The 18593-nt window shown below is 45.0% G+C and overlaps 1 protein-coding gene across 2 annotated transcripts; it reads left to right on the forward strand.

Moving 5' to 3' along the window:
* Positions 1-329: 329 nt before the first annotated feature.
* LOC129647567 (glutathione S-transferase A1) lies at positions 330-15903 on the forward strand. Of its 2 annotated transcripts, XM_055574648.1 has the most exons (7): positions 330-404; positions 7373-7486; positions 9945-9996; positions 11304-11436; positions 13391-13532; positions 14763-14894; positions 15705-15903. In XM_055574648.1, exons 2-7 carry the CDS (start codon positions 7400-7402, stop codon positions 15825-15827), a joined length of 669 nt encoding a protein of 222 aa, XP_055430623.1. In that variant the 5' UTR covers positions 330-404; positions 7373-7399; the 3' UTR covers positions 15828-15903. The 2 variants fall into 2 exon arrangements, with proteins under 2 accessions (XP_055430623.1, XP_055430624.1); XM_055574649.1 differs by lacking the exons at positions 330-404; positions 11304-11436 and having other exon boundaries at positions 7401-7486.
* Positions 15904-18593: the final 2690 nt, after the last annotated feature.

The raw sequence follows: 18593 nt of genomic DNA on the forward strand, positions 1-18593 counted from the left end.
CCACAGCTCCCTGGTGTCCCCACAGTAGATTTTATCGTCTGCTTTAGCGCCTGTCTCCAATTCATGAAAGCCAATTCAAGAAAAGTAAGTTTTCTGCAAAGGCCATCCTTCATTGACTGGCAAGAGGATACAATCAACTTGAAATATTGTGTTTAATCTTTAATTGCTGATCTCTAAAAGAAGTTATTAACAAGGTGTATCCTGATAAGAGGACAATTTGCCTTTTTCTTTTTTAATCTAGCATAGAACCAGTGGCCCTGAACACCATGGGGGTGGCTTTTCCTTAACTAGACTCTGCCCCTTTCAGAGAGGAGGAGTCAGTCAGTCAACTGTAACAAGAGCTTATAAACGACGTGATCTGGGCACTGAGGTGCTGAGCCAAGTGGGAGACAGACTTTCGTAAGGTAAGTACTGACTTTGCATGTCTGTATAATGTTTCCTTAGCACAAGAAAAGCTGTTTCACGCTCACATGTGCCTTCTTGCTCTGCTTAGGGGACATTTAAGTTGTTTAGTCAATTGCTGTTGGATACAGAAATGTAAAAATGAAGAATGTCGAAAACTAAGCATGAGAATTTAGATCTGAGTCAAATTAATGATGAGGGGAAAAAAGGATGGCAGCATTTTGGACAATCCGAGAGTGCGACCAGTACGAGAGGGCAGAGTAGGTGTTTATGCTAAAGCTGCCTGCTCCGTAGACACAGGCAACACACAGCAGGTGGGAATTGCAACGCGGTAACACTATGTGGACTTGGAAACTCAAAATTAAGATTTAACTATAATTGGAATGACTAAGTTACTGCCAGCAAAACTGGATTTTAACTCAGTCTTTGCTGTGATTAGCCAGCTGGCAAGTCCCCCTCTGTCTCTCTTGGAGCTCAAGCAATTCATGGGAAACCTAGAAATTGGCTGGAGCAGGGTTTATCAACCTTGGCCCTATTGACATTTCAAGCTGGGTAATTCTTTGTTGCGGGGACCTGTTCTGTATAATGTCTTTTTTTGGTTGTTGTTTTAGTTAAAAATATTTGCTATAGAAATGTATATTGAATTAGACTTAAGAAATGTACTTAACAACAGTGTTGACATATACATTGATATTTCTTCAAATTTGCAAACTTGATGCCTCTCAGATACTTGCAGTGATAGTTTAAAAAGTTTTAAAAGAAACTGTCACTTCATCAATATAAATGACACAGTGAAGATCAATATTCCCACTTTCCCTTTCACTCTGTACTTGCAGAAAGAACACAGGCTGTGGGAGAGGTTCCTTCCTCATGTAGTGACCGCCCGGAAAGTAGACTAGAAGATAAACGTGCCTACAGAAGAATTTCTGTATTTTAAAAAATATCTTATCCTGGGAGATTACATAGTTTAGTAGCCAGCTGCATCAATCATAGATGTTTCCAACTAAATATCCAATAAATGTGCCTGTTAAGATAACAGGGTTGTAGCATGAGTTGAGAAAGCAGCGACGACATATATACACTATCACGTGTGAAATGGGTCAGAGTGGGAAGCTGCTACAAGGGAGCCCAGCCTGGAGCTCTGAGACCCCCTAAGGGGGGTGGGACGGGAGTGGGGAGGGAGATGCAAGAGGGAGGGGATATATATATATATACAGTTGTGACTGATTCCAGTTATTGTACAAAGGAAATCAACACAACATTGTGAAGCAATTATCCTCCAATTAAAAAAGTTTTTTATATTAAATTTAAAAAGACCACAGGATTGATGGAAAAATCTGGATACAGTGCAGACTGAGGAGTAATGAGCAATCAGACGCACATGGGAGGCAGCCCCACCACCCCCAACATCAGAGACACCTCTGGTCTCTCGCCAATTGTGTGGCACCCTTCCACCTAGTTTTCACAACCAACAATGTCCTCAGGCATTGCCAAATGTCCTCTGGGCTGGGGGAGCAAAATCAGCCCCAGTTAAGAATCACTGGTTCATATGACTTTTCAGACTCCTAAACACAGGAAGTCTGGATGTGAAAACTAGGTAATACAGGAGCAGAGAATTAGCTTCCAAAAGTAAAGAAATTCACCTGACTGGAAGGTCCAAGTCATTTGAATCAGAATGCAGACAAACAATGCTCTGTTACCTGTATTACTATTGGGGGTAAATCAAAAGCCTGAGGCAGGAGAGGTTCAGTGAGATCCTGTGAAAGTCCTAGAGTTGTCCAGGGCATGGCAATTCACAGGGGAAATATGGTACCTAAGCCTGAAAAGAGAAGATACTGAGACTGGGATGAGAAGAAGTACTTTGCAAGATGCTACAGAGAGCAATGTTTCAATGGGGATGAGGTTTGACCCCATGAGAGTCACTGGCTTGGAGGCTGAGATGCTATGGCACTGGGGCCAACCAGGGCAGGCGGGCAGCACCCTTTGCTTTCTCAGCCTGCAGCCTCTCCCCTTGTTCTGACTTGCTGGCTGAGAGAATCACGGTCCTTGGCATGGAACCAATTCAAGTGAAGTCATTGCAGGGCTCTCTGTGTGCTGCCAGTTGTCTACAAACCTGCTTTTCTGACTAGATTTCAACCCCTCCAGGGCAGGGACCACATCAGATTCCTCTTGTGTTCCCCACCAGCCATCATTTCTTAGTGCAGGCAACTGTTCAATGAGTGTTAGTTGAGGAGGAAATCCGTGGACAGGTCAACCGGAAAGAAGATGCTGAAGAAAGATCAGTGAGGGACAGGAGGGTGGAGAGAAGGGTACTGAGTGGGAGCCCCTGGATTCCTTCTATAGAAAGGAGTGGGCTTCCCATTGCCATGGCTGGAACCCATTCAAAGGGGCTGGGTGGCGGGCAGAAGATTCCAGAGAGTCCAGATCAGGGAGTGAATGGGAGGGCAAAGGCCTGAGGGAACGGCAGGCGGCGTGCATGGTTCAGGGGCAGAACCAGGGGTCCACTTCAGTCTTGGGGTTTCAAAAGGCTGTGCCAGACCTCGCTGATCCTTTGCCAAAAACTTCCTCCAATCCAGGTTATCTAGTCAGTGAGCATCACTGATCTTTCACACAAGACAAATAAAAAGAGAACCAGTTTATAAAGTAGTTGACAGAATCTGGATATATAAAAAATCCTGTTCTTACTAGAGCTATAGGGGCTGAAGCGACTTAGCACAGCAGAGCACAGCACGAGAGCTGGAAGTCAAGAGGGAGATAGCAGATAGACAGACACACAGACAGCGTGCTCCCCAGTGTGCTCACTCAGCCATCTCCCAGGAACTGGGAGCAGGACGGAAGCTGGATTTACTGCTCCCTGTTATGAATTTTTTATGCCTTATCTAATTTAATTTCCTCAACAGTCCTCACTAGTAGACATAGCTGTATTTCAAAAGAGAACACTGAGGTACAGAGATTAAACAACTCCCCTGGGTTTATATATCTTATAAGGAAAGGAGTTGGGCTTTGTCTCTAAGCCTCCTTTCTCTCTGCTAAGAAACGCTGTCATTAGGAGCCCCTTCCCACCTACTCCCTGAGATACAGCTCCTTTAGTTCACACTGGAATCATCCCAAGACACATTCCTTTTCAGAGAATATAAGCCTACCTCCTTATGAAGGTCAAATATAGTTATACTAGTGCTCAGGATACTCACAGTAAGTTTTTAAGGTCTGGGTAAAGTACGTTATGTTTTTATCCGTTTTTCCTCAGAATCAGCTAACAGAATTAATGTTTCCTTCTCTCCCATTGAACTGTTAATTGGCCAAAGGATTCTGCATGGGGAACAAACTAATATCAAGGGTCTCAGAGAGCAGCAGAGGGGAACATATGCATTACCTGCTTGGGGGTGGGGGGGCCCAGACCCGAATTCAGAAGATGTCTTCAAAGGACCCCAGTGCTCACAGAGCTCTTTGAATTTGCATTTCCTCTTCCAATAGGATACTAGAAGCCGTTTCTGGGGTTGTCCTGAGGGTGGACACACTTGCTAGATATTGAGTGTGAATTGGGAACACACCTGTGTGACTGATGGCAAGTCACTGAATCTCTTTAGTTCTCATTTTCTGGGAGCCAGGAAGTTTATATCACGTTTGCCCCAGCCTTCAAAAAGTGAAGAAAGTTACTTATAAGAAAGATATGATAAAGTATTATGTAAGTTAAAACTTCATTTCCTTTTGTAATGTGATCCTTAGTCATTGGATAATGGAGTTTAATGTGAGGAGGATCTGTGACTTCCACTTCACAGCCACACCCTTCTCAGAATTCTGCTGAATCACAGCTCCTTATCGTTCTATATGATAGAACGTTCTATATGATAGAATCTATAGAATCACGTTCTATATGATAGAATCTATAGAATCACGTTCTATATGATAAGTACAATATACACAATCTCCAACTTCAAGATGGACGAGTTAAGTATGTTACTAAGGATCCTTTATTTTGCAAAGGTTAGACCATTGATCTCACATTAAAAATGTGGATATGTAAATAAAAAAGTAAACCAAAACTAAATAAATTTTTTAAAATGTGGATATTGAAAACATTTTGTTATCTAAAATTCAAGTTATTCATACTTTATCCACTAAAGAAAAGTATATTTTTGTCCTGAACTCCTCAACAAAAAGTTGCAAGATCTTAATGTTTACTAAACAGAGCTGGGATTTGAATAGAAAACGCAGCTGTTTCTTCCTATGTTCTGGCTTTGGGGTCCCTGCTTTTAGTAAGTCCTGTATGTTTCTATGGAGAAGGCAATGGCACCCCACTCCAGTACTCTTGCCTGGAAAATCCCATGGACGGAGGAGCCTGGTAGGCTGCAGACCATGGGGTCGCTAAGAGTCGGACACGACTGAGCGACTTCACTTTCACTTTTCCCTTTCATGCACTGGAAAAGGAAATGGCAACCTACTCCAGTGTTCTTGCCTGGAGAATCCCAGGGATGGGGGACCCTGGTGGGCCGCCATCTATGGGGTCGCACAGAGTCGGACACGACTAAAGCGATTTAGTAGCAGCAGCAGCAGTATGTTTCTATTCACTCTATTCACATTGGTCATAATGTTTGAGTTTTCCTGTAACATCTTACAGAAAAACCCAAAAGAACTTTTTGGCCAATAATTTCTGTCTATTGTTGGAGCCTTTGAATTTCATTCTCTGGTTCCCTGCTACGTCCACTCTACACATAGGCTGCTGTAGTCTAGGGGCTTTCAAACTTCACTGACCTGAAAAGACCCAAGTATCTCTTACCAATACCATGACCAAATGAGCCTGCCTACGTGCTTTCTTCTACCTGAACATACAACGCACACATAGCTGAAATGAGAAACTCATGAAACAACGCTTTATTTTAAAAACGGGAAAATTTCACAGTCCACTGAAGGATTGTCATGCCTAGTTTGAAACATGTTAACATGAAAAATGAAGCCAAGACTTGGGTTCATATAGAAATGGGTTTGAATCCCAAGTTCACCACCTACTTTGTGCAAGTTACCCTAGAAATCTCGGTATCCCCAACTGCAAAATGAGAGCAATGGCAACTTCATAGCAGGTGATTCTTGTAGGGTTAAATGAAGACACATTTGTGATAATGCGCAGTGCATGACAGACATAGAACAAATGTCAGTTCCACCTAGACTGTACAGTTAATGCAGTAACATCCCTTTCTTTAGATACAAAATGTACGAATAGAGATAAAATATACAGTTCCAAGAAAATGGAAGTATTTGGCATCCTGTATCTGTGGAAAGAATCGGGATCTTTTGAGCAACAGTTAAGCAAACTGAGCTCTAATTTCAGATTTTGAACAAATGCAGCATAATAGCCAATGAGCTGAACATGGACTCTGTCTCCTCCCCCTCCTCCTCCTGCTGTCTGTGATGTCCTCTGGCTCCAAGGCCCCTCCTTCCCAGGCTCCCAGGGCCTACATATGTGTGGGTTCCTGCCCTGCCCTGGTTTTAATCCTGGGTGTGGATTTCCATGAATGTTATTTAAGCTCTGAGGTCCATTTCATTAACTGAAGAATGGAGATAATAATTATTGCATGGGATTCTTGTGAGGATTAAAGATATAATGTGTTCAAAGTGGTCACCATTCAGTTCAGTTCAGTTCACTCGCTCAGTTGTGTTCGACTCTTTGCAACACCACGGACTGCAGCATGCCAGGATTCCCTATCCATCACCAATTCCTGGAGGCTATTCAAACTCATGTTCATCGCATTGGTGATGCCATCCAGCCATCCCATCCTGGGTCATCCCCTTCTCCTCCCGCTTGCAATCTTTCCCAGCATCAGGGTCTTTTCCAATGAGTCGGTTCTTTGCATCAGGTGGCCAAAGTATTGGAGCTTCAGCTTCAGCATCAGTCCTTCCAATGAATATTCAGGACTGATTTCCTTTAGGATGGACTGGTTGGACGTCCTTGCTGTCCAAGGGACTCTCAAGAGTTTTCTCCAACATCACAGTTCAAAAGTATCAATTCTTCAGCGCTCAGTTTTCTTTATGGTCCAACTCTCACATCCATATACGATCACTGGAAAAACCAGCTTTGACTAGATGGACCTTTGTTGGTAAAGTAATGTCTCTGGTTTTTAATATGCCGTTTAGGTTGGTCATGGCTTTTCTTCCAAGGAGCAAGTGTCTTTTAATTTCATGGCTGCAATCACCATCTGCAGTGATTTTGGAGACCCCAAAATAAAGTCTCTCACTGTTTCCATTGCTTCCCCATCTATTGGCCATGAAGTGATGGGACCGGATGCCATGATATTAGTTTTCTGAATGTTGAGCTTTAAGCCCACTCTTTCACTCTCCTCTTTCACTTTCATCAAGAGGCTCTTTAGTTTTCTTTGGCTTTCATCCATAAGGGTGGTGTCATCTGCATAGCTGAGGTTACTGATATTTTTCCCAGAAATCTGATTCCAGCTTGTGCTTCATCCAGCCTGGGATTTCACATGATGTACTGTTTATATAATTTAAATAAGCAGGGTGACAATATGCAGGCTTGACGTACTCCTTTCTCGATTTGGAACCAGTCTGTTTTTCCATGTCCAGTTCTAACTCTTGCTTCCTGACCTGCATACAGATTTCTCAGGAGACAGGTAGCATTGGGGCAGGAATATTAGGAGTTTTGCAATAAATACTAGTTCTCTAATCTTTGTCCTCCCTGACACCCACCCACGCATCCATACCACAGACTCACCTCTTAGCCTGCCAAGAAAATCAGATTTTACCCAGTGTAGACTGGACAATGATTGGTGGAATTTCCCACAGGTGGCTATTGAGAGTGGGAATTTGGGCTAAGGAAGACGTTCCAGGGACTCTTCCAATTGCCCTGAGGGAGGCCGATTTTTCAGCATTGTTTGTGCTGTTCAGCCATATATCATAAAGGCGTTAGCTTCTATGCTTTTATTCTTTGTTCATTCATTGGTTCATTTGTTGGTTCATTAAGGGCTAGAGAAACCAAGAGACTGCCACCATGGCAGGAAAGCCCACTCTTCACTATTTCAATGGACGCGGCAGAATGGAGTGCATTCGGTGGCTCCTGGCTGCAGCTGGAGTGGAGGTAGGTTTCATCTTCAGTTGGATCTAAATTGACCGTGGGTGCCTAGTCAGTCACTCAGTCGTGTCCAACTCGTTTCGCTCCCATAGGCCATAGCCTGCCAGGCTCCTCTGTCCCTGAGATTCTTCAGACAAGAACACTGGAGTGGGTTTCCATTTCCTACTCCAGGGAAATTGACTGTATCATACTACTTTTCTCACAGAGGAGATTTTCCTTATTAAATGATCTGCTAAGAATTTTGCATTAAAAACATTTATTAGGTATTAGATTAACAGATCTTTATTGAAATTTCGTCTTCCCAAGGACAATAGAAAACAATAGAAAATAAATTTGTGTTTTTATTTGTTTTTGGCTGTGAGGCTTGTGATGTTTTAATTCTCTGACCAGAGATCAAAAGAAGGCCCACAACAGTGAAAGCCCATGCCTTAACCACTGAACTGTCAGAAAATTTCCTGAATTTTGATTTTGAAAACTGTAAAATATTTGTTACATTCATGCAACAATTAGACATATGAATATTAAATATAACTTGATATTAAGAATTATTGTTAATATGTCAGGCATTTTAATGTATTGTGGTCAGTTTTAAAATAAGTTTAATGAACTAGTAATATACCATGAAGTGTTTAAAGATGAAATATATAATATCTGGGATTTGTTTCAAATTATTACCAGGGAGAGGGGTGTAGGCATATAGATATCTTGGGATTGGGTTGAGCCTATAATTACTGAAGCTGGTGCAAGTTTACAAGGAGCATCATTGTATTTTTTATTTTGTGCGTGCCACAGATTTCCATAATAAAAGACAAAAATATACATATTAGAAGAGAAATGAAATTAAAGTTAAAACATAAACCAGAAATATAGAGCAGTGCAGACTGTAGCAAACTGCCTGTTGGATTTAATGCATTCATTCACTCAGCAATGAATTTGTTGGGCACCTTGAAGTGCCAGGTTTCGTGCCAGGCCCTAGAGATACATGAATCGTCAAGACAGACACAGTCCCTACCCTCAGGCCGCTTACACTCTAGTGAGGATGCAGACACGTATGTGGGTGACTAAAAGAGGACTGGGAGCACCTCGGAGGACACAGAAGACTTGAGCGTAAAAACGCCACCTTCTCAGTAGTATATTGATAGGCTTCTGTGCAACTCTGCTGAGTGCTGCCCTCTAGAGGTGTCACTCAATAAAGCACTTAGCCCAGATCAGAGGGAGCCAGCAACTCGGTGAGGGTTTCCTGGGGAGGGAGTCATGGACAGAGGTCAGAGATTTGGTCCCTTAGAGGAGAACAGTAAAAGAAGGCTTCAGGTGAGGCAGTGTCCTGCAAAGGGGACCTCTAGTGTGCTCCCTTAGTTTCCTAAAAACATGTTTACCTAAGCCTCATATTATACTTTCTCGATTGCTTCAGGAATGCAGGGCACATTAGCTTGGTCCATTTTCAAGCATGTAAAGAAAAAAGTACATAGAAAATCCAAACAGTGCCATTCCAGGTGGTTTCATTTCTATAAATCAACAACCAACATTTTTCACTGCGGTTCAGCCTTGGGGTTCAAGGATGTGTTCAGAGTCCCTGGGCAGGAGGAGTTCAGCACAGGACGGCGAAGACGGGGGAGACGCTGAGAGCATCCAGGCTTCCTCTTGTCCAGCCAAGCCTGACAGAGCATGGTGTGGGGCTCGACTGACCAAAGAACATTGGCATTCTGGGTTCTCTGGGCCCAGAGCCTGATCCTCACAATCCTTCATCTCCATCAGTTTCACAAGAAACAGCTGATCAACCAGCCCCTTCTCACAATGACTACCCACCCGTCATCGCCTCTTAGGGTTGTCTTGAACTGGGTGCTTTATAAATTGTTGCCCACACACTCACTATCTACATGGTTTCACCCTATGGGATCATTTAGATCCACAATGAACTACTCCAGTGAGTCAGTTAGAAATCCCCAGTTCTCAAACTTTTCACAATCAAGACACTTGTTTACAATAAAAAGTTGAATGGAGGGAGGTAATATACAGCAGAGGACTCCGGTGACAGCCTCTAAGGGAGTCAATGGCCCCATGGATACCCCATGCTAGGGGATACCCCAAAATCCTGTCCTGATCTCACAGGGAGAGAAAGGCTTTCCAGAGACTAGTTACAACTCCGTAACTAGAAGAATTTCCCAGTCCCTTCCCTCCAGTGACATTCCCCTCCCCCCAAATCATTACCTAATCACTGACAGAGGTGGGGACAGGGTAGAGGTGAATTAACCTGCAAAATAAGCAGTCACTTGCTGCAACCCACGCTTTTATCTTGGTGGCTCTAATCTAAATCTCCAAATGGCCTTGATCACTGTCCTCTGCGCACCCTGCCGAACTTGGAAACCCTACAGTCTCCATAGTGGGCAGCCGACAGAGGCCATGCAAGTCCAGCTATGCTATGGAATGAAATAACAAAAACTTACTGACTCTTTCTGCTTTTCAGTTTGAAGAGAAATTTATAGAAAAACCAGAAGACTTGGATAAGTTAAAAAATGGTAAGCCCAGGAACGAAATTCCTCTGATGGGAGTATCCAGTAGAAGTCTCAAGTTGAGGTTTCAACACCACCAACGTGCTGTGTGTGTGGTGGGAGTGGGGTTCGTAGAGTGGGAGAAATATGGTTAAAGGTAAGAGGCCGGTCTCCTTGAAAATGCCTTGCAACTCACTGGGAACTAGGAAGGGCTGGAACTCAAGTGTTTGTTAAAGGAGCCAGCCCCAGTGCCCATGAATGCTCTGTCTGTGCTTCTCTGCCTTTCTGCACCGTGAGTGACCACACAGTGCTCCCACCTAAAGTCAGGAAAAGGTGAAGATCTGACAAAAGAGGGGAGAAACAGGCCCAGAGGTTGCTGTGAGTCCGGGGTTCGCAAAGTAACATCCTAGCACTAATGAAGACTCAGTGAGCAGAGAAAGGGCAAACTCTCTCAAAACATGTCTTATGTGTTCTGAAATTTTCTCTGGAACTTGTGTTAAATGGCAACCGGTTGGCACACTTGCTGCAGCCTCTTCCAGCTTCTTTCTAAAACATCAGATCAGATCAGTCGCTCAGTCGTGTCCGACTCTTTGGGACCCCATGAATCGCACCATGCCAGGCCTCCCTGTCCATCACCAACTCCCGGAGTTCACCCAGACTCAGGTCCATCGAGGCAGTGATGCCATCCAGCCATCTCATCCTCTGGCGTCCCCTTCTCCTCCTGCCCCCAATCCCTCCCAGCATCAGAGTCTTTTCCAATGAGTCAACTCTTCACATGAGGTGGCCAAAGTACTGGAGTTTCAGCTTTAGCATCATTCCTTCCAAAGAAATCCCAGGGCTGATCTCCTTCAGAATGGACTGGTTGGATCTCCTTGCAGTCCAAGGGACTCTCAAGAGTCTTCTCCAACACCACAGTTCAAAAGCATCAATTCTTCGGTGCTCAGCTTTCTTCACAGTCCAACTCTCACATCCATACATGACCACAGGAAAAACCATAGCCTTGACTAGACGAACCTTTGTTGGCAAAGTAATGTCTCTGCTTTTGAATATGCTGTCTAGGTTGGTCATAACTTTCCTTCCAAGGAGTAAGCATCTTCATGAAGACAAATCAGCCCAGATTTACAAGGGATCGCCCATATGTCTGAATGGGAAACAAAAAGATAAATGAAATAATAGGTTAGAAAGTAAAAGGCAAACAAAATGCCATCCAGCTTAAGCCTACCAGGTCATTTTAGCGTTTCACTTTATATTTTTGGTTATTTCAGCAAACATTTGCTCATCTTAAAAGGGTGCAACATATTAAACATTTCACCCTTCTTTTTTTCTTTCAAAAGATGGGAGTTTGATGTTCCAGCAAGTGCCAATGGTTGAAATTGATGGGATGAAGCTGGTGCAGACCAGAGCCATTCTCAACTACATTGCCACCAAATACAACCTCTACGGGAAAGATATAAAGGAGAGAGCCCTGTACGGTAGTGTTTAGTTTCATCCTCACAAATCATAGGAACAACTTAGGTCCTTCCCTGACTGAGCAGGAACAAAGCAGGGCATCATGACCAACAGGATGGTATAAACCTTATGGGGCATAACTGAGTCCAGTACTGCAAAGACCTATGAGTATGAGGGAAGAGTAAATAAACTTGAAGTGAAATCAACCGCCTATGGAAGAGGATACCGTCCATGGATATAGCACAGTGACAAGGTTTCCAAACATGAATGGTCTGTGAAGCGAAGAGGATGGTAGAACCAAGACTCTAGGGGTTCAGGCTCGTCTGAACTGGCCACCCACCAATAGCTAGAGACAAGGGACAACGCATCTGAGTATCTAGAAGATAAAGCTTAGAAAGGGAAGGATCTAAAGAAGTGGGTTTTTGAATTCCAAAAATTCAAAGAATGATGACCAGGAACTTAATTTATTAACCCTTTGTATGGACTGGCCACTAGACAAGGATTAGCAGAGGTTGAGCTCAGTATGGTAAGGTTACATCAAGCATTTCGATATAGTTTTAGTCAGCTAGATTTTTCAGTACAACTATATCCTGGGGGTGAGGGGTATTCTCTCTGTTGTGATGGGACTACATGCTGCTGCTGCTGCTGAGTCGCTTCAGTCGTGTCCGACTCTGTGCGACCCCAGAGACAGCAGCCCACCAGGCTCCCCTGTCCCTGGGATTCTCCAGGCAAGAACACTGGAGTGGGTTGCCATTTCCTTTTCCAATGCATGAAACTGAAAAGTGAAAGTGAAGTGGCTCAGTCGTGTCCAACTCTTTGCGACCCCATGGACTGCAGCCTACCAGGCTCCTCTGTCCATGGGATTTTCCAGGCAAGAGTACTGGAGTGGGGTGCCATTGCCTTCTCCGGGGACTACATGATTGAAATTAAAATCTTGTAAGGAACTTCCCAGGTGGCACTAACAGTAAAGAACTTGCTAGCAATGCAGGAGACATAAGAGACCTGGGTTTGATCCCTGGGTCTGGAAGACCCACTGGAGGAGGGCATGGCGACCCATGCTAGTATTCTTGCCTGGAGAAGAATCCCATGGACAGAGGAGCCTGGTGGGCTATAGTCCACCGAGTCACAAAGAGTCGGTCGTATCTGAAGCAACTTAGCACTCAAGGAACTACTGCTGTTATTCTAAAAGTTAAACATAGAGTTACCCATATGACTCAGCAATTCCTTTCAAGAGGATTAAAAACACCCCCACACAAAATTTATACTCAGAAATTCATAGCAGTGTTGTTCATAATCAATAATTAGAATCAACAAAAATGTCCATTAACTGATGAAAGAAAGAGGGAAGGTTGGTCCATCCCTACAGTGGGATGTTATTCGGCCATGAAAAAGAATGAAGGGTACAGTCTTGAGAAATTCAAACAGAACCAGAGTCTGGCAATAGTATGTGGAGAGTGTTTCAGAACCAGGTTCTCCGGGAAATAACTGGAGAAAGTGCTGGTGTTGGGACTCTAAATGGGCCTGGTGTTCTAACAGGATGAGAGAGGAAGAGGGATGTGACTGGGACCGAGGTGCCAGGACTCTGCTGGACATGACTGAGGTGGTCCTAATGCATCACACCGACCATGATCAGACCACGTCATGGCAAAGATGGCACACCCAGGTGTGGTCCCAGTGCTTACCTGCACTGATTCCACCCGATTCCCTCACGCCTGTGACTATGGACGGGTCACTGATGTGCTCTGTCTCTATATTTGGTCATGTGTATAACAAAAAGATTACACATATGTTTACCCTGATGGCTTGTTCTAGAATGCTAAAATTAATTTTAAAAAACAAAGCTAAATCACTGGCGTAGAAAAATGCACCCAGTGGAGGAGAACTACTTTGCTACCTCTCAATGTCTCATTCTTACCCATTCCAAAAATCTAAGGCAGACACATTTGACAATTTGGTTATTTTATCTTTTCAGGATTGATATGTATTCAGAGGGTGTGGCAGATTTGGGTGAAATGATCATGCATTTTCCACTGTGCCCACCTGCTGAAAAAGATGCCAAGCTGACCCTAATCCGAGAGAAGACAACAAACCGTTATCTCCCTGCATTTGAAAATGTAAGTGGACTCTTCAGCATCTTTGGCAGTGAGGTCAGAGGACGAAGAAAAATAGTGCCTGGCATGGCCGGGGCATTCACCTTCAGCTCTGTGAGCCTTTCTAAATACTAATGTAGTACTCTGAGTCTCAGGGCACTTTATAAAAATTGAATGTATAGAAGAATTATACTAGTTTTACCCAAGTTATAATTTTTCAGCCAAATTTCTATTTACTCAAACCCAATCTGGAATTCTCTACTCAATGGAATTTCATGGTTATACTTAGAGCCTGGGTTATGGAAGCTCTGAGAGCCACACTGGAACCTGGAGTAGATGGATCCTTAGAACACGGTGCAGGGGCTTTGATTCAAAAAGAGCATGATGTCAGCAACACATCAGAAAATATTCTGGTGTCCTGTGTAGGGAGACATGAGACCAGCTGCCCGTCAGGAGAATGTGGAAGTGTTTTGGGGGTGATTGACATGTATCTAGATAGATATGGGGGCAGTGGGGTGGAGAGAAAGAGACAGAGGAAAACTTGTTCAGGAAAAAGTAATCGAGATATTTTGGGACATGACTCTCAGACTTTTGAAGAAAGTGAAATAAAATCAATGAAGTAGTGTTCCATCATTATAGCTAGTACGTATTTTAGTTTTTTCTGTTTGAAAGTTTCATGATCAAAAATACCTGAAATCAAGCTCAACTAAAAGCATGAACCACCCCCCGCCCCGCCTGCCCTCCGCCAAAAAAAAAAAAAAGAAAAAAGATTGTAAGACCAGGAAATGAGAGCAAAAGAGTTGAGAAGGAATACCGAGTCTGCATTAGTTTGCTCAGGGTGGTAGAAGGCTGTCATGAAGATGGAGACACTGCCCAAGGAGGAGGGAGAGAAGGAGAGAGAGAGACGGATGAAGGGTCATGTTGTGGAGTTCAGGGCTGCACACTTGAGGGTGTGTGGTCCACAAAAACACGGTGCAGGCGGTGCTAAGGCCTTGGCCCAGTGGCAGAAGTAAGGCAGCCACAGCGAGGTGTGAACAGGAAAAGGAAATGGTGGTCTGCCTTCCACTGGGGATGAGGAGGGAACAGCAAGAACCTACCTGGCCCGTCTCTGAGTTGGAGGGAGCAGAAGGTCTGAGGTTCCCACCTGCCCAGCGAGGGGCAGAGATGGAAGTGGGGCTGGGCGAGGGACAGGGGAGGAGCAGGGGTCCAGCCTGCCAGGACCTGTGTCCCTGATCTGATCCCTCCATTTGCCAGGTGCTGAAGAGCCATGGACAAGACTACCTGGTGGGCAACAAGCTGAGCAGGGCTGACATCCACCTGGTTGAACTTCTCTACTATGTGGAAGAGCTGGACCCCAGCCTTTTGGCCAACTTCCCTCTGCTGAAGGTGAGCGCTCCCACGGCCCTGGAGGCCAGACACACCCCCACTCGGCATCTGCTCTCTGGACCCTGGGACTGGGGTGCTAGGGTCCCCATCCCTGTCCAGGCCTCGCTGCCCCCCGGTCTCCTCAGTTCACTCCAAGGCCCTGGTCTGGAGTGTGGAAAGAATCTGTCAAGCCAAGGACATCAGAGGTGGACTCTGCCCCACGGAAAACACCCTGCCTTTTACCAGGAGAGAGACCCAGGGCTGGCTGTCTCTTCGTCCCTCTTCCACTTCAGCCTCTGTCCTGATTTCCTCTTCCCTCCCCTCTGTCCCGCGTGTGTCCTTCTTTCCCTGAGTCTGTCTGAGTGGGTTTCCCCCCATCTCACTTCTTCCCTTCAATTCCTGTTCCTTCTCTCACACGTTGATTTCTCTCTCCCCGTTTCTCTCTCTGAGGGCAGATTGGCTCCGACTGACCTCACACATGACCTTTCATGTTTTCCGTCTTCAGTTCCAGCCCCGTGTCCTAGCTCTTCTTGTCTTGACATCTGGAGCCTTAATCTGTGCTGATATCTCACACACTCCTCTTCGTTACACTGCACTTGAGGGTCAACCCACTTGAGGGTAGGAAGATCGGGAAGCAGAAAGGAGGGTTACACTAAGACCTCTCTGGGGAAAACTGGGCTGTCCCCTTCCTGTCTCATGAGAGTCCTCCTGGTGCTGATGGAGGCGCCTCGGCTGGCCCTTGTCTAGGAGGGTCTCAGAGTCCCTGCTGGGTTGCATAGTGACAGGGCTGCTCTTTAGCTGCACTCTGAGCTGTGTTCTCGTGCATTGCAGGCCCTAAAAGCCAGAGTCAGCAATATCCCGGCCGTGAAGAAATTTCTGCAGCCTGGCAGCCAGAGGAAGCCTCCCGCGGATGAGAAAAAAATAGAAGAAGCCAGGAAGGTTTTCAAGTTTTAGTAAAGCCAACGGGGCTGCCCAGGACAAATCTTCTGAAATTTTCTAACAATGAAACAATAAAGCTCCTATGAGCAGATTTGCTTCCAATGTGTTCTTTTTTACTACGATCTCCTTCTCACCTTTCTGGTTTGGAATGAAAACATAAATAAGAACAGGAAACAGATGATATATTCCTGTACTATTTTCCAAGGATCATCCTATAACATCTGTCACATAGCCTATCAAAGAGAAAAGTGTAACAGTTTATATCTGACATTCTTAGGTTTTCACAGGAAAGAGCTACCTTTCTGAGGTCATGGAAGAAAGACATTTTCTTTATTTCTTTGAGAGATATTTTCCATCTGATAATAAAATGTCTTTTCTTACGCGTTTCTGAACAACTCTTTTGTCTACTGTGGGCTCTCCAGTGTTCTGGGAGGTGGGCAAGCAATAAGAACCCAGTGGACCCAACCTCTGTGCTCAGGGGACCCTGCTGTGGCCACCTGGTCATTGCAGCTCTGCTGCAAGAGGCTCTGTGGGGCTCTGCACAGGGGCCTCACGCTCATTTGACAAGGTCCCCCAGATCAGATCTCTATGATACAGGTGACATGTGTGAATTTGATGTGAATGAATATATATGATGTCATTTCCCCTGGCCTCTCATGGAGCCAGGGAGCCTGGATTTGGAGTGATTCTGGCTCTGGTCATACGTGGGCCCTGCGGTGAACACTCCCCAAGAAACCTGGCCTTTGGAGTATCAGGTTCTGTTCTTCCTGGACTGAGCTGCCCACCTCACCCTCACCCCGGAAACCCCAGGTGAAGGGGCGGGGCCAGAGCTGACAGACACAAGGGGTCCCTGGCTGCATTTCCCTCCCTCTGGCCTGTTCTCCACTGACATCAAAATATTTTTCTAAAATGCAAACCTGAGAATCACCACCCTGTTTTACCTCCCTCAGTGACTCCCACGGCCCGCGGGGTGCCCTCCTGCCTTCCCTCCTCAGCCCTTGAGTGCCAGTCCCGTCACACAAGACGTGTGGGGGTGGCCTGCGCCCTGCCTGGGCACCTTTGTTCCCTCCCAGGCCAGCTCCACCCCGGGGGCCACACTGAGCTCTGTGCTCCCTGGGGAGAGTTGGATGCACCTCTTTGCTCCCCCCAGAGCCCAGTAAACCCCCTGATGGCCACTGGCTTCCCTCAGCATCTGTGAGTTCCTGATGGGGGCCCAGCCCTGTGTATCCCCAGGGCTCCACCATGAATGGTTGTACCTCCACACACACTTCCATGGCCCTGGGGTCTGGGCTGTGGGAATTGCTCACAGTCCCCACCCACTCTCATCTGCCTCACAGCTCTATTCATTCATCCAAGTCTTCAAGACCAGGATGTTCATATCACTCCAATGCTATGGACAGACCTTGCTTTGACCCTAATGCAAGTAAGCCAACTGCACTTAAGTCTTTATGAGACATTGGGAATATTAGAATGCTGAACATTTAATCAAATGAATGAACTTTAATTATAAAAGATATAAATTATAACATTTTAGTGTGATAGAATAGTGTGATTATGTTTAGAAAACGAGTCCTTACCTCTTAGAGGTAAATTTAATAATTGTGGGATGGATGCAGTCATGCACTGTGCAGGATTTGCTGCACAGTAATCCTGTGCTCTGGGGAAGGAAACAGGCCTGTGTGTTGGTTTTCTACGGTTGCTGTGTCAACTTACTACAACTGGGGGCTTAAAACAACACGATGAATTCTCTCACATTTTGGAGGCCTGAAGTCCAAAGTTAAGGTGCTGCATTGCCTCTGGACACTCTTAGTAGAAGTCTTCCCTGCCTCTTCTGGCTTCTGGTGGCTTTTTGCATCCTTCCTTTCCATGACTCATGGCCACATCACTTCAATCTCTGCCTCCATCTTCATATCACCCATATGTGTGTGTCTGTGTATTTTCTCTTCTGCTATAAGCACACTTGTTGTTGGGTTTTTGCCTATCTATATAATCCAGGATAGTCTCACTTCAGGTTCCTTAATTACATCTGCAAAGACTCTTTCTCCAAATTCCGTCCCATCCAGAGGTTCCAGGTTTTCAGATGTGGACTTTTTTTCCTTTTGGAGACAAACATCATGGCTCAGATTGTAGAGAATTCACCTGTAATTTTCTGCAGGAGATCCAGTTTCAATCCCTGGGTCAGGAAGATCCCCTGGAGGATGGAATGGCAACCCACTCCAGTATTTTTGCCTTGAAAACCCCAGGGACAGAAGAGCCTGGAAGGTACAGTCCATAGGGTAGCAAAGAGTCAGATACAACTAAGCATGAACTCATGCCATACAATGTTTAGGATGTATTTATATGAAAAAATTATTTATTATGTGTCTGAAGTTCATATCTACTTGGGTGTCCTATATTTATCTACAACTCCGGGTAAAGAGTATGACAGAGGTCCACGTGAACCTTCATGACCACAGCTCCCTGGTGTCCCCACAGTAGATTTTATCGTCTGCTTTAGCGCCTGTCTCCAATTCATGAAAGCCAATTCAAGAAAAGTAAGTTTTCTGCAAAGGCCATCCTTCATTGACTGGCAAGAGGATACAATCAACTTGAAATATTGTGTTTAATCTTTAATTGTTGATCTTGAAGTTATTAACAAGGTGTATCCTGATAAGAGGACAATTTGCCTTTTTCTTTTTTAATCTAGCATAGAACCAGTGGCCCTGAACACCATGGGGGTGGCTTTTCCTTAACTGGACTCTGCCCCTTTCAGAGAGGAGGAGTCAGTCAGTCAACTGTGAC

The sequence above is a fragment of the Bubalus kerabau genome, chromosome 3, assembly GCF_029407905.1.
Source record: "Bubalus kerabau isolate K-KA32 ecotype Philippines breed swamp buffalo chromosome 3, PCC_UOA_SB_1v2, whole genome shotgun sequence".
In the NCBI taxonomy this organism is placed as follows: Eukaryota; Metazoa; Chordata; class Mammalia; order Artiodactyla; family Bovidae; genus Bubalus; species Bubalus kerabau.